General features: G+C 38.6%; 1 protein-coding gene across 2 annotated transcripts in view; it reads right to left on the minus strand.

Annotated features, from left to right (window-relative positions):
* Window positions 1-13,725, minus strand: part of LOC101173465 (low-density lipoprotein receptor-related protein 1) — a 79,763-nt gene that overhangs the window by 49,995 nt on the left and 16,043 nt on the right. For both annotated transcript variants that reach the window (XM_011477108.3, XM_011477109.3), the window contains one exon: window positions 3,587-3,724. In XM_011477108.3, coding sequence (XP_011475410.1) covers window positions 3,587-3,724 — 138 coding nt within the window. The remainder of the gene's footprint in view (window positions 1-3,586; window positions 3,725-13,725) is intronic.

Consider the following 13,725-nt stretch of genomic DNA (forward strand, 5'->3'; position numbering starts at 1 on the left):
TCTAATTTACAGCCCTTTAAAACCCCAACCTAACATTACCGGTGTAACAAAAGTGGCAAGCAATATTGAAACTATCCAGCCGTACAGTTTTGAGCGAGATGCCAGCTCAGATGGGGAAAACACAGACGTACACTGAGCTATTTCTCTGCAAGCGGATGCATCACAATGGGGCGGAGGCATGGAGGTTGTGGCTTGTCAGTGAAGGTTTTACGTCAAAGCTATAAACTTTTTCAAATAACATTTTTTTGTCTGCTTCTGACTCACCTTTAATTTGAATATAAAAAAACTCATAAATGCAATTTTCGGTTCAATTCTCTTTATATATGTCCCTCCATCATTAGAAAAAGGCCTCAAGAACATGTTATAAAACAGCCAAAACACGACTTTCATCTGAGTGAGTCTTTAAAGCAAGAAGAAAATCTTCCACACTAGAAAAAAAAAATCTCCAGTGAAACAGACAACAGGACTAAATAAAGAAGAGCATGCAAACAAAAACAGCAGCAGCCCGTCACAGATGTTTGAACAGCAGTTAATGAATGAAGCAAACAAATCAGACTACAGGCCTTCAGTTACTGCACTGATGCTGGCAGACTTTAAAAGGCAGCTAAAAGCCATGCAGGTAGCTATGCTTTGATGAAAGGCAGCCACTACAATGAGGGGTGTAACAGGGTGACTCAGGCTGGCTAAGGTTGATTCATTTTCAAAAAAAAGTGAGGTTGGATATTGCAGCTCACACATCACCTTGCTTCAGTTTTCTTCCTCCAAATAATAGACAGAAAATTATCTTGCAATTTTATGCATCAAGTTTATAAAGAGGTTTTTCTTACGCTGGAAAATCTTAAAAGTGAAGGAAATTCCAGCCTTTATGCGCACACCGTGTAGAAACAAGTTTACACGTGTTGATTCTGAACAAAAGGCCTTCTCTTTCACAAATGCACAGACCTTTCATGCAATTATTCATTCATCTTCATTCATTTATTCATCTTCTGCCGTTTGATCCCTTTCGGGGTCTTGGGGCTGCTGGAGCCTATCCCGGTCACTTGTGCGAAGGCAGGGGACACCCTTTACAGGTCGCCAATCTGTCTCGGGGCCACAATCACACACCCAGTCACACCTATGGACAAGATTAACCAATTAACCTATGAAGCATGTTTTTTGGACAGTGGGAGGAAGCTGGAGACCTCGGAGAGAACCCACTCATGCACAGGGAGAACATGCAAACTCCACACAGAAAGGTCCCCCATTGAGGTTCTGGTTCAGGTCCCCCAGCCGGGACTTGAACCAGGGGCCTTCTTGGTGTGAGGCAAGAGCGCCAACCACTGTTCCACCATGCAGCCCTTTCATGCAATTAACTGAAATAAAATTTTACAGTTTGAACTCATGAACTAACCCTAGCGTCATTCCTGAGGGACAATGCAGTGTGAATGTGCAAAGTGGAGGGAAAGCCGCAGAAGACGACATTATCAGCACAAAGTATATTTACAGGAAATGCTTTGCAGGCCTCACTATCAAAGAGGGCAAAGTAACCATTTGGAAGCATGCAAAGGAGGAGCGGTCTGAGTAATGAGCAAACAGTATCGAGCTTATATCCAAACAGTGGCGACACGCTGTCCAGATACCTGGAACTAAACTCAAACACAAATATATAAATAAAGTCACAAACGGGGCTGACCAAAAATCCATTCTCAGAGCATATTCCATGTGAATCGTTCAGAAAAACAAAAGAAAATAGTATCTTTCCTGGAATCGTGTGTAAAGACGGGCAATAAAACAGGTCTTATCATCCGAGAGACCTGTTGTAACTGCAGGCGGCTCGCTTATTTAGGTCGAGACCCACAGTTAAATGACTCTGATCATCTAGTCATCCTGCAGGCGGCTTCAGATGATGAGCATTTCTCCATCCAGTCAGTACATTTCCACACACTATTTGATTAAGCGTTGGTCATTTACCTCCCTGCTGCCCTTATCCCAGTGCACAAAAACAAGACGAGAATCTGTTTGCATGCATCTGAATGCATGTCTGGGTTGGCCGTGACAGGTTGTGATACAAGTCCTTTCATGTTATCAGCATTAGGTCTTTTCTGGCTGACAACAAACTGGCGCCAAATAAATTCATGGCGCACAACATCTATTATTTTCACCCCAAAATTGACAAATTTAAGAGTAAACACACGTGAATGGCAGTGGCATTTAACATAAAAGCAATATGAAATTCTACAGCTCTCTGTAGGCCCTAAGTGCTTCGAAACTTTCATAATTGAAACATGGAAATTCTCCAGACTGCTCAAGGTACATGTTATTCATTAGAAATTTACAGGGATAAAAATTTGAGTAAAAGTTTTTCTCATGATCAAATGGCTTTTCTACATTCCACTTTCAAACCATTCGTCAACAACTTTGGCATACATTCTTCATACGAACTCACAAAGTGAGCCTTGAGGTATCAGCAGCCAGATATACCTGCACAGTTTGTACAAGCAAACACTAGGGAGCTTGTGAAACGATTCCCAGAAATAGGGTGAACTCACAAAGAGCAGAGCCAGAAGTTAGGGACACTCGGCAAGTGTGTTTGTAGTTTGTGTAATGGGCGTGTTTGGACACATGGTCAAACGTGCGACTGTGTATCTGTGTTTGCACATGACGGCACATACAGGCTTCAACAGAAACGCACACATGCAAGCATGATTAGAGCGTGTTGACCGCTGCCTCTTGTGGGAAACAGCTGAATTTCTCATGACTTCACTGCTGGGCTGCAAAAAGCCGTGTTTGGCACTGATGACTGACGTGATGACAACTCATGAACCAACAAACTAAAGTCTTCTGCTCAAAACTTATGAAAGTTCTGTCAAATGAACCAAAACACGTTCAAGACAAACAGTGTAAAAAATAAACTACTATGTAGATGACTTGACTCTGTGTTTGGAAGTGTGGTTTATTTGAAAAAACATGTGTCCAAAAGGAAGGAGCAGCTGTTAATGAACATTAAATCACCGGACAATAGAGCGTGAGCCATGGGACTCTTTAATGCCTTTTTAGAATTTTTCGTTTGGTGAAGCTTTGGTTAGAATTACAAATTTCTATAGCAGAGGCGTGACGTCTATTCAAGATAAGAGGCATTATTAGAGAAAACTTGGCAGACGCTCCTCCTTTAGGACTTTGTACCGTCAAGACCTCAGTGTTTGCAAATATCTGACGTTTTTCTTGAACCGGGAAAAGCTAACATATGTTTTTTTTAAGTAAAACAAATCTTGATAGGTATCTTTAAATTTCCTACATCTTGCTTTTAAGAGGTCTCTGACCTGTGTTAGAGGTTCATATGGGATTCATTCCTTTTTGTATCTTATCTGACTCCTCATAATTCCTGCAGAGGGGGAGCCGGTCTTATGGGATTAGATGATATATTTGCCTAAATGTTTCTGTTTCCACTTAAAATATGACTTTTTGTCTGAGCCAGGCCATGAAAAGTCAATAAAATGATAAAATAGAGAGTTGGGAGGCTTTTTGTAATTGAATTCACCAAAACCTAGATAACATTTTTTGCAAGCGCATTTTCTTTTAGAAAAACAAAAGGAGAAGACAGCTTTACCTCTGCAGTGAGGACCCTCATCCCAGCCATCAGAGCAATCGGGGACACCGTCACACAATTTGCTCATATGGATGCAGACATCCAGGTCCAGGCAGCCGTCCTCATTGACAGGACATTGGTTTGGTCTGTTGTGTGTGCCTGGAAAAGAAGTAGAAAGAAAACATGTCATGGAATAGCAGTAGAAAGATAGTAACATGCACACATGTACTAATGCCAACCATGGAATTCTTTCAACTTATTTATCATATTTCTCTATATGTTCAGAATGTGATGCCTTTGAAGTTGAAGTTTTGAAGTTATATTTTTTACTTAGGTCTCAATGCACATAGTTGAATTCTTTATTTAATTCAAGACATTGTTTTAAGAGAAACAATTGGAACTGATTAGTTGGAAGAAATGGTAAGAAAATGAAAGAACAGTTTTCTAATCCCTTTGCTTTTTTAAAGGGAATGAATGGTCTTCAACCATTAAATGCCTTCATTTTAATGATGATTTCCAACACCAACTACAGTCAAACTAGTCACAGCTTATGAAATCTGAATGATATGATAATCAACACTGTATATTCAGTTGTGTAGCTCTTTTAAAAATCAAAATAACTGTTAAAACTGGAAAAGGTAAAGAGATCAAGTTTTTGTTCTCCACTTTTAACTCATTTTATTTTTATGTAATCAGACATAAGATAATTGTAAGACAAAAAAATGTAATAAAACACTGAATACTATTGATGCTGGTTTCATGTCCATGGCCTTTTTCTGATGATGGAGTACATGTACGTTAGATCAAAAGATGATCGGAGTGAGACTTCAAAGGCGTGACTAAAAATAAATTTGCTTTAAGAAAGGCTTTAGTGGGTGAAATATCTCTTGGCACATTAAAAGCCAAATGTTTCCAGCACAACCAACAAGTTTGCACCTATGCAGCTGCTATGTTTTAAATCATAAACCTGCTTGCATTTAGAACAGACTGGGAGGGGAAAGTGTTCAGACAGAATCTCTAAAATGAGATCGTTTTTCAGGCCGACGCCATCCGAACACAGAAGATGCAGTTTCTTTCAGTCGCTCCCTCCCACTCTTCTCTCTTCTGTCAGCCCACACTGCAGAGCTTTGCCTTCTTTTTCTTCCTCTTACTCCCCCCACCTTTTCTTCTTTTTATCTTCTAACATCTGCTGACCCATTTTCATAAAAATAAAGAAAAACACTTGTTCACCTTCACATGAAAAGATCTGTGCTGGTTTGTTAAGTTGGGTTTTCTACACATTCATCCAAGCCTCCAATCTATGAATGTGTTGCTGCTAAATGTAGTGAGAGTTCATTATAAAGCAACATGATCTCACAGAACATCTATCTGGAAAATAAAAAAAATCTATGTAAAACAGGACATTTTTCTCTATAAATAACAGTGTGGACTTTAGAAAGAAATTACATAAGGGACTCAAAATAAAAGTGTTGACATTCTCAACAGAAACCCACGAGCATCCATCCAAGAGATTACTAACCACCCAGAATACAGAAGCTGATTCTGTAAAAACAAGTGCTTAAAAGTGACATGAGCCTCCATAATGATCCCACCACAGCGGCCCGGGTGGAAAACGCGCCACACTGGAACACAGAATTAGCTTTTAATACATTTAGCTCAGAGACGCACAGAGAGAGGAACTCTCCCATCGGAGTGATGCTAGCATATTAGCAGGCCTCCTGCAGATTTAGCCTTTAAGCTGGCCCGATTTGTATTCACTAAACTGCCAGCATGGCAATTTTCTTCCACCAACTGCCGTACCAAGAATAAACTGCCATGCACAATGGAAATAAAACTCCTGCCAAGGGCTTTGCATCCGATTTCCGGGGAAAAGCAAGTTATAGACTAAAAAACATCAATCTTACTCAATGTGGAAATGTGGGTCTGTCTAACCATGATCCCCGTAAACCTTTGGCACAAACCGTGACACAGTAATCCATGCAACCATAGACACGGACAAGTCAACATCAGTTTGACACTCCAACAACAAGCTCTCCTCCCACACATGATCTTTCATTTCCAGGCAACAAGCGCAACAAGTTCTGGGTAAAAAAAAAATAGCAGTGCTGCCCATCAGTCAGAGCCGTTTGGGTCCCAGATTCATAGTTTGGCAGCTAAATAGACAGAACAATATCAGGGATTAAGTCGAATTACAGTGGAATAAAAGAGAGGAACACAACACTTCCTGCTTCAGGGTGGGAAGTTACTGAAGGAGTATAGCAGCGTCTTGTATAGACAGCTGCTGTCTTCTCAGCCATCTTAAGAAAACTTTTTACTCAGACAGTAACTTGTTTATGTGCATGCAGTGATCAGGTCATATTTTAGTGGGTGTTTAATGAAAAGAAAACTTCTGGTATTAAAATATTATAATTTATTTTCATATTCTCTTGAAAAAGGTATCACAAGACAGTGCCGTGGTCTTAAGGCCTTACTCTTTATACAGTTAACCCTGACTTTTTCCTCAAAGCACAAGCTTCTCACAATACTTTAACATCTGCACATAACTGAAATGAACTGATCCTAAAAAGCATTTGATGGGAATCCATTCTACTGTGGAGTATTAGTGACAATAGCCAGCAGCTTTCAGGGTGTAGTTCTTGCTTCATGATGTTTGAAAACGTTAATCTAAGATTCCATTTCCTGGTCAGACTAATGGTTAGTGGTCTTTAGACAGATTAAGCAGCTCCCACTGTAACTGGATCTCTCAGGGTTGTGGTTTACAGCAATCTACAATGAACGTAAGCATACAGGGAGGTTTCTATAAGGCTTTGATAGAAAAAAAAAAGCTTTTGTGCTGCAGCGTAGAAATGTATTCTTCTAAACAGAAGGGTCTTTTCAATGTGTTGATCAAGTTTTTTTCAATTATGAGAATAGTAGACTGAAATCAGCAATGCAGAAAGCTAAAACATAACATGTAAAATGTCATTTTCTTAACAAATTCAGAGCTGATTTATTTCGTTTAAAATTTCCAGTAAAATTTGATTCCATTCAAAAATTTTAAAAAATTAAGGGCCTGTAAAACATTTCAAGTAGTTAATTTATTTTTGCGTTTAAGATTCATTCATAAAATTAATTCATTCAATTCATTGTTGAAATTCCATCATTTAAAACGTGCCCCAAAACATTTTCTGAAAAAGTATTTAAAACATTGACTATAAAAAGTAAAATGGGCTTTTACTTTTTTATTCTTAATTAAAATATAATTTATTTACAACTTGAAATATGGAAACCAGTCCTCACACACCACTGCCGCCCAGGTATTTATTATGTATTGGTTCTCCTGCATTCCAGATCACTTTAAATTGAATTTTATTAATGGGTTTTAAGCAAGGGGATCAGAAGAAAACAAACAGAACATACATCATTATTTCACAGTTCTTTGGGCAACACAAACCAAAATACCAATGGTGAGAAAAAGGAAGCATGTTAATAATACTCAACTCTCAGTATTCAACCGTTGGTCTTATTACAGCAAAGTTGTACACACAAAGCGGGAAAACAACCCGTTTGCATTTGCTTCAAATCCTTATATCCAACTGTGACTTTCTAGGAATAGATCACTTCAGATTTATCAGAATTAAGACTGCAGTAATCCAAGTACTAAACAAAAATTGCAATGAGAACTAGAGGGTTAAGCCATTGAAGTTGAGAGCAACAAGAAAGTTAGCTGGTTGCAAACCAAATAAAAAAGGAATGGCGTGATTTGAACTGTGTAGGCTACAGAGGTGGAAACAGCGTGCCTTCATGGAGGTTCTTGTAAACACTGAAGGATGCCAAGCTCTGGGGTTTCATCCATCCAGGAACATGAAGAAGCTGCTTGATTTGTGCGTGAAGATGACTCAATGTGAGAAAACAACTCAATTTACACTGGATTGATTGAGCTCAGACATGAGTATTAAAGCTCTAATTCAAGTGATCTAAACGGGCTTCAAGCGACAGAAGCTGGAGCCAGTGAAGACTTCTGCAGTAATGTGAGTAAGCTCTTTTGGGTTCATTAAAATCCAGATGTGCTGCTGCACTCTGGGCCATCTGTAGAAGCTTCACAGCAGATGCTGATGCCAAGTGTGGATTGCAAAAGTCAGGCCAGTAGACAACCATGTTGTAAACTGTTGCTGAGTGGATCTGCGTTAGGTAAGGCCGGATAATCCTTATGGTAGATCATGCAAATCTGATAAGTGACACAAGCAATATGATGGACCATGTATGGATACCAACATTCGAAAAAAGTTCTTAACACCCTTAACAAACAGAAATAAATACTCCTAAAATACAATTTTGACTTAGCCTTAATTCTATATCATGGCTTACATTGCATAAACAACTAAATAGTATCAGAAAAGTTGCTTTTCTAGAAGGATATACATTATTCTGTAGGATAAAGGGGACACATGGTAATAGAAATGTCATTTTGTAGCATCTTTAGTCTCAAGTTAAATCAACCATGTGGGTTTTTGGTTTTTGCAGAATCCCCACAGCTGCATCGCCATGTTCCTAAACCAGAGAGCAGATAAATTTAAACAGTCTTTTCAAATTTGGAACATTCCAGGTTTTGTGTTTACATCTCTTACATCGGCTTCTGCAAAAATTGACTATTTGGTTGCAATCTCCTTTTTTGTCACTAGATGGCACACTGGTCCTTAAGTGTAGAGTCCCTATGCAAAAACATTTAACGGCCTGGATAATTTCTAAGAAAATAGAGATATTAGTGCTCTGGTTTAAAAATCTAACAAACCATGCTTTTGCCCCCACCCCCATCCTTAAGAGCCTAATAAAACAGCCTCATTATGACAATGCTAATATTCTCAAAGGAGTCAGATAATGTGTAGGAATGCTGTCCACTGGATTATACAAGTAACACAAAGACCAATAAAAACTTTTCTACCACTACTAACTACAATCAGTCATTTTCTAGAAATGTTAAGCCCATGTCTTAACGTACACATGTGATTGTACACATATAGTCACATGAAATTCACATTTGTCCTAGTTTAATTAGGATTGTCTCACTGATTTTGTAGGGTAACTTCCTTTATTTAAAAATCTTCTGACAAAACACTCAAGCTGAAAAATATTTGAACAAAACTTTAAAAGCTATTCAAAGTCAGGGTTTTTTTAACAAAAGGCTGTAGAAAAAAGTGGTTTACACCAAATCTTTCCATAAAAAATAACATTTTGCTTCAAGATGTTACTTTGTTTTAATTTTACACAGATGGAATACTTTAGCAGATTAATTTGAAGTCCAGATTCAAAGCGTTAAAATCATTTATAAAACAAAAGACGTGTCAGAGTTAAGCAAAAACTATTAACCTGCTGGAAACCAGGTAAGAAATGAACCAAATTCATAACATAATCTATACTTAGACATTTCAGAATTCTTTTATTGTCATATCTACAGCTTTTATACTGACATACGATATAACATTCCAGTTCAACTCGAACAAGATCAGACATACAACAAAAACACACATACAGTTCAAAGTTGACTTAGGCGCAGCACTGAAGCGCACCTAATTTTCAAGTAGTTCTGAAAAGAGGTGTTGCTTCTGCCCACACTATTTTTACAACTGCAGCCTACATTAACAAGCTAATTTTACACACTATGTATAAAACATCTCCCCTTAAACATTTATGTTTGGTCATAAATGTAATATGTATTCATGTGCTTTGAAAGTTTTTTTATTTTATATAACTTTTTAAAAAGTTCAGACCTTTCTGGAGTTTGGCTGCAGATTGGTTTCAATCTAAATTCTTCCAGCCAATTCTGCACAACTAGCTGTGTACCAGCATGTTGAAACAGCGGTTTTCAAAGCATCTGAATGAAAAACAATAGATGGCATTCAGCCTGGAGCATAAACCATCACTGTAAAAGTCAAAAAGAGAAGGACACGGGGTCACTTGAGTCTAGTTTTTCTGTCTGAGAGGAAGACAAAAGGTCACAGGAAGAAAAGAAAAAAGGGGAAGAAGACGGGTTGAAGATGAGGCAGAGGAAAAGAGGAAGCAGACACTGCAGCCTGCTGAAGGGTGGGTGAACCGGAGAAAGACAGCTTAAAAAGCCACAGACTGGAGGGATTTAAAGGGCTTCTCTCCTTCCTCCCTAGAAGTGCGTCAGCCAGTCTCCAATGATGTTCTTACCCCTGCTCTGTGCCCCCAGCTTTTACGTATGAAAGCACCTCAGCACAACCAACAACTCTACTGTAAAAAAGGCTGTCTGCACGGCGATAAGATCAAAGCTTAACAGAGCCATTTACATTTTCTTCCTCAGCCTAAATGCTAATCCACTCATTTTCTGCCATACAAAGGTTTTCACTGTAGATTCACTCCTCCCACCAATCATTTTGTGCCTTCTTCCACCCCACAATCTTTGCATTTGACTCTGTTGTCCTGGAGAGGCTACTGAGGCTTGACAGCAAGATGGGAAAAGGGACCAGACTGGCAACCGTCCAGAGGGGGCTCAAGGACAAGCGATGGACAGATAACTGTATTGTGAGGACCCCAGTTGTCTGCTGTTGCACAGACATGATAATTCAATCTTCTCATCTGACCTTCCCACTGTTTTAACCCCAGGCCGCAGCATGCATTGACATGGACAAATCTGTGTGTGGGCCAAAGGAAATGGTATAGCCACCTACTGGGAGGTTCATTTTATTGTACTATGCAACTGCTGTATGACTTTCCAACGTAAAAGAGCCGTGGTGAACATTTCCTTTATGATTGCATCTGCTCCAGGCTCTGGGTTTGGGTTGTATTAAACAGCTTTATCCTCTCCAGGCCCCAGTCATCAGGTTTCATTATGAAAGTACATTCCAAGGAACATCCCCTCAAAATGAATCTCTAGACAGAATAACAGGTCAATTTATGTGTGTGTAGTTTTCACAGAGGAGGAGACCTTTATAAAGTGACATCAAGAATCCCAGTGATACTAAAACATGAAAATAAAGCAAAGGACTTTGGCTATAAACTGCTGTTTTAAGCTTTTCTGTGTGTATGCTTAAACAAAGCTAAAGCTACACATTGTTACACGAGGAGTTTATTTTAGGTTGAAAGGCTTTCCATCAAGAAAGCGCCTCTCAAGATGGAGAAAGTGCTTACATGCAAGCCACATCTGCTCTCTGTTGCTGGCAAAACCACAATGAATGTGGTTCATGCAAGAATTCTAATTGCACACAGGCTTGACTTTTGAACAGAATACGTTTGTATCTTTCGTAGAAACTGCTCCATGAGACATTTGAAGTGCAACTGTAAAAAAGCCACAACAACGTCCTGAAATATTGTGACTGATGAAAGATCAGATTCTAAAAACATTTAGCAGGAGAACTACCCAGAACCATATCCGAAAAATCTAAACTGGTGTGATATCTGCTTCATTTGAATCCATTAACCACCACTCTTTTACTTAAAAAAAAGGCTAAAACTGCAATATTATATCAATTCTTAAAAAAGAAAAGATGTGTCACTGATGTAAAACAACAGTGCTAATGACAAAAAAATGGAATTCCATAGCAATACATTTAGGATGTACTGTTTTTCTATTCCCCTTTATCAGTTCCAGATGTACAAAGCATAAATTATGAAAATCCTGGGAGCATTTATGTACACCTCAATGACCTACGCCTTATGAGTTTTCATATTTCCATTAAAAAGTTTTTTTTTTTAAAGTGGGGCAGAGATGACATACTGGGCTTGCAATGAAGAACTCTCAAACCTATAAATAAAATACTCAACACCACTTCCACCCGCAAATCCAAGCCTCTAACCTCTCTGATTCCAACTTTGAAGCAGACCGAAGTGTAGCAAATGTTGCAGTTTCTCGAATGACCACTGGATGGTTTCATCAATGCATTTCTTTATTTCTAGAGTAAGTGATCAAATCAAAAGCAAACTTCTTATTGACTCCCATGTTTAACCTAAAACAACTGTTTTTAAAGGATGTTGTTAAAAACTTTGTTTTAATGCCATTTGCTTCATTTCCTTTTGATAACGATTGTATGTGTGAGTGAGACGTGTGTTTGGAGGATAATTAACCTATTGATTTGATGCAATTGGAGCTCAAATTTCTGCTTTATTTAAGAACTCAACTATAGTCTCTTAACTATATCTCACCAAGTTCCCAGTTTATAGGACATTAATAGGTAGGGGGGAGTAAACACCAGTAAATAGGACCGTCTATACTTTATGCTTCATTTTCACTGCTCAGCATCCCATGGATGATGTCAGAAAGTATCTGTTTAGTTTGTATGCATCTATGATCACACTTCAGCAGACAATTTTATTAAAAATCAATTGCAAAGTTTGCAGTTTTAAACGAACAATGGCTCATGACTTCTACAAGTAAATTGTAATCAGGAAGACTCGCTGTAATCCAAACAGATTGTGTTGTTGTGTCAGTTGCACCTCAAAGATTCTCTTCCTGTCATCTTTCAGCTACATAAAAACAACCCGAACCCCGGTGAGGCTAACATGAGCTACGCCAACAAACAATGAGTAAGAGACCGGACATTCAAGCATTTTTCTGCTGCACTAAAGTCTAAAACAAGTGGAATTAATTCCTAACTTCAAATGTTTGTTATAATGTGCTCAAGACTGGTGATGTGAACAGTTCGTCCTCCTTATAACAGCTTTTGGTCACTTGTGAGATACAGAAGAACAAGGGTGTCCAAACCTTTTGCAATGAGGGACAGATTTGATGGTGAAAAACCAATCAGCTTGGGTTCTTTGAACCCTTATAGTAACAAATGCAAATTAACTAATACATTTTGTTTTTCAAATGGGATGCTTTTCATTTCTTCACTTAGAACTAAAAACATATAAAATACAAGGAAACAGCTCTCGCTGTCAACTTTTCTTTTTATTATTTATAGTCGACATTTTAAGAGTGAGCTAGAAAGTGTCCAAGAAGGTTCCTGTGTTACTGTTGCCACTGGTTTACCTTGGCTAATAACAGAATTTAGCTAATCACGGAATTGTACACACAGTTTTAAGAAAGTGCTGGGGGTCACATTTTGATTTGGTGACAGGAGTCTGTGGCCCTGTGGATATTTGAACGTTGGCCAAATTTGGCCAACAGGCCAAACTTTGGACATGCCTGCAGTAGAATGTCACAACCTGAAACTGAATCAGAAGTCTGTTTTCAACCTAAAACTGACTCAGAAGTCTCTATTTAACTCCTCAACACAATGACAGTCTGGGTGAAAGGTTTGGAAGCAGGAGGCCATTAAACCTTCAAACAGTATGATACCAGGGAGCGCAGTTCCTTCCAGCACAGATAGCCATGAGGGCTGGAGATCAAAGAGACAAAAGCACCCGTTTACAACGGCGGCCACACTGACAGCATGCCAATTGCTAACTGCTATGAAGAAAACAGGTGGCATTTAGGAAAGAAAAACTGGTGCTTAAGTTCAATTAGCTTAAACTGGACATTTTTCCATTGCAAAACTTCAGCTTCAGGGAGAGTGGACTGACTTTTGTTTACACTTCTGATCAAACAACCCTTCAAATTATGTACATTTTGTGTAACAAAAAAACATAATGACAACACTCAATGATTATCATGTTGAACAGACTGTCGGGCTACACCACCACCTGGGACAAGAAGATGGTTAGAGAAATCCCAAAAACAACAAAGAAAAGGGGACTTTGGGACTTTCATCTTTATACTTGGCAAATCTGCACTCAATTCTCTTAAACACATGTCTGGAGACAGCACTCCACTTTATATAATATAATTATAGTAGGAGACAGTGCATTATTTCCTAAAAATGTTTTCATGATAGATTAAAGTAGTTGTGGGGGGGCGTGTTGGAACAAAAGAGGCAAAAACAGAACGCAAAGTTTGAGTTCCGAATTCCCCTTTTTCTTAAAGAAGAGCTATAATTTAAGGGAATTTTTTTCAAATCAATTTTTTTTTAAAAGCCCAAAAAAAAAAAAAGACTATAAAACTACATTAACAGCATATGTTTACAGTTCATGCACATCTGTGGACAGGCTTCTATTTGCAACTGTTTTGGGTTAGTTTGCTCCATGTGATATTTCCAGACGTGAAGAAACTGGGCCACTGACCTGCAGATGTTTTCATCCTATGAATGGAAAGAACTGGAGATAGAGAATTTTCTGTTTCTGATTCA

Source organism: Oryzias latipes, chromosome 7 (assembly GCF_002234675.1).
Source record: "Oryzias latipes chromosome 7, ASM223467v1".
In the NCBI taxonomy this organism is placed as follows: Eukaryota; Metazoa; Chordata; class Actinopteri; order Beloniformes; family Adrianichthyidae; genus Oryzias; species Oryzias latipes.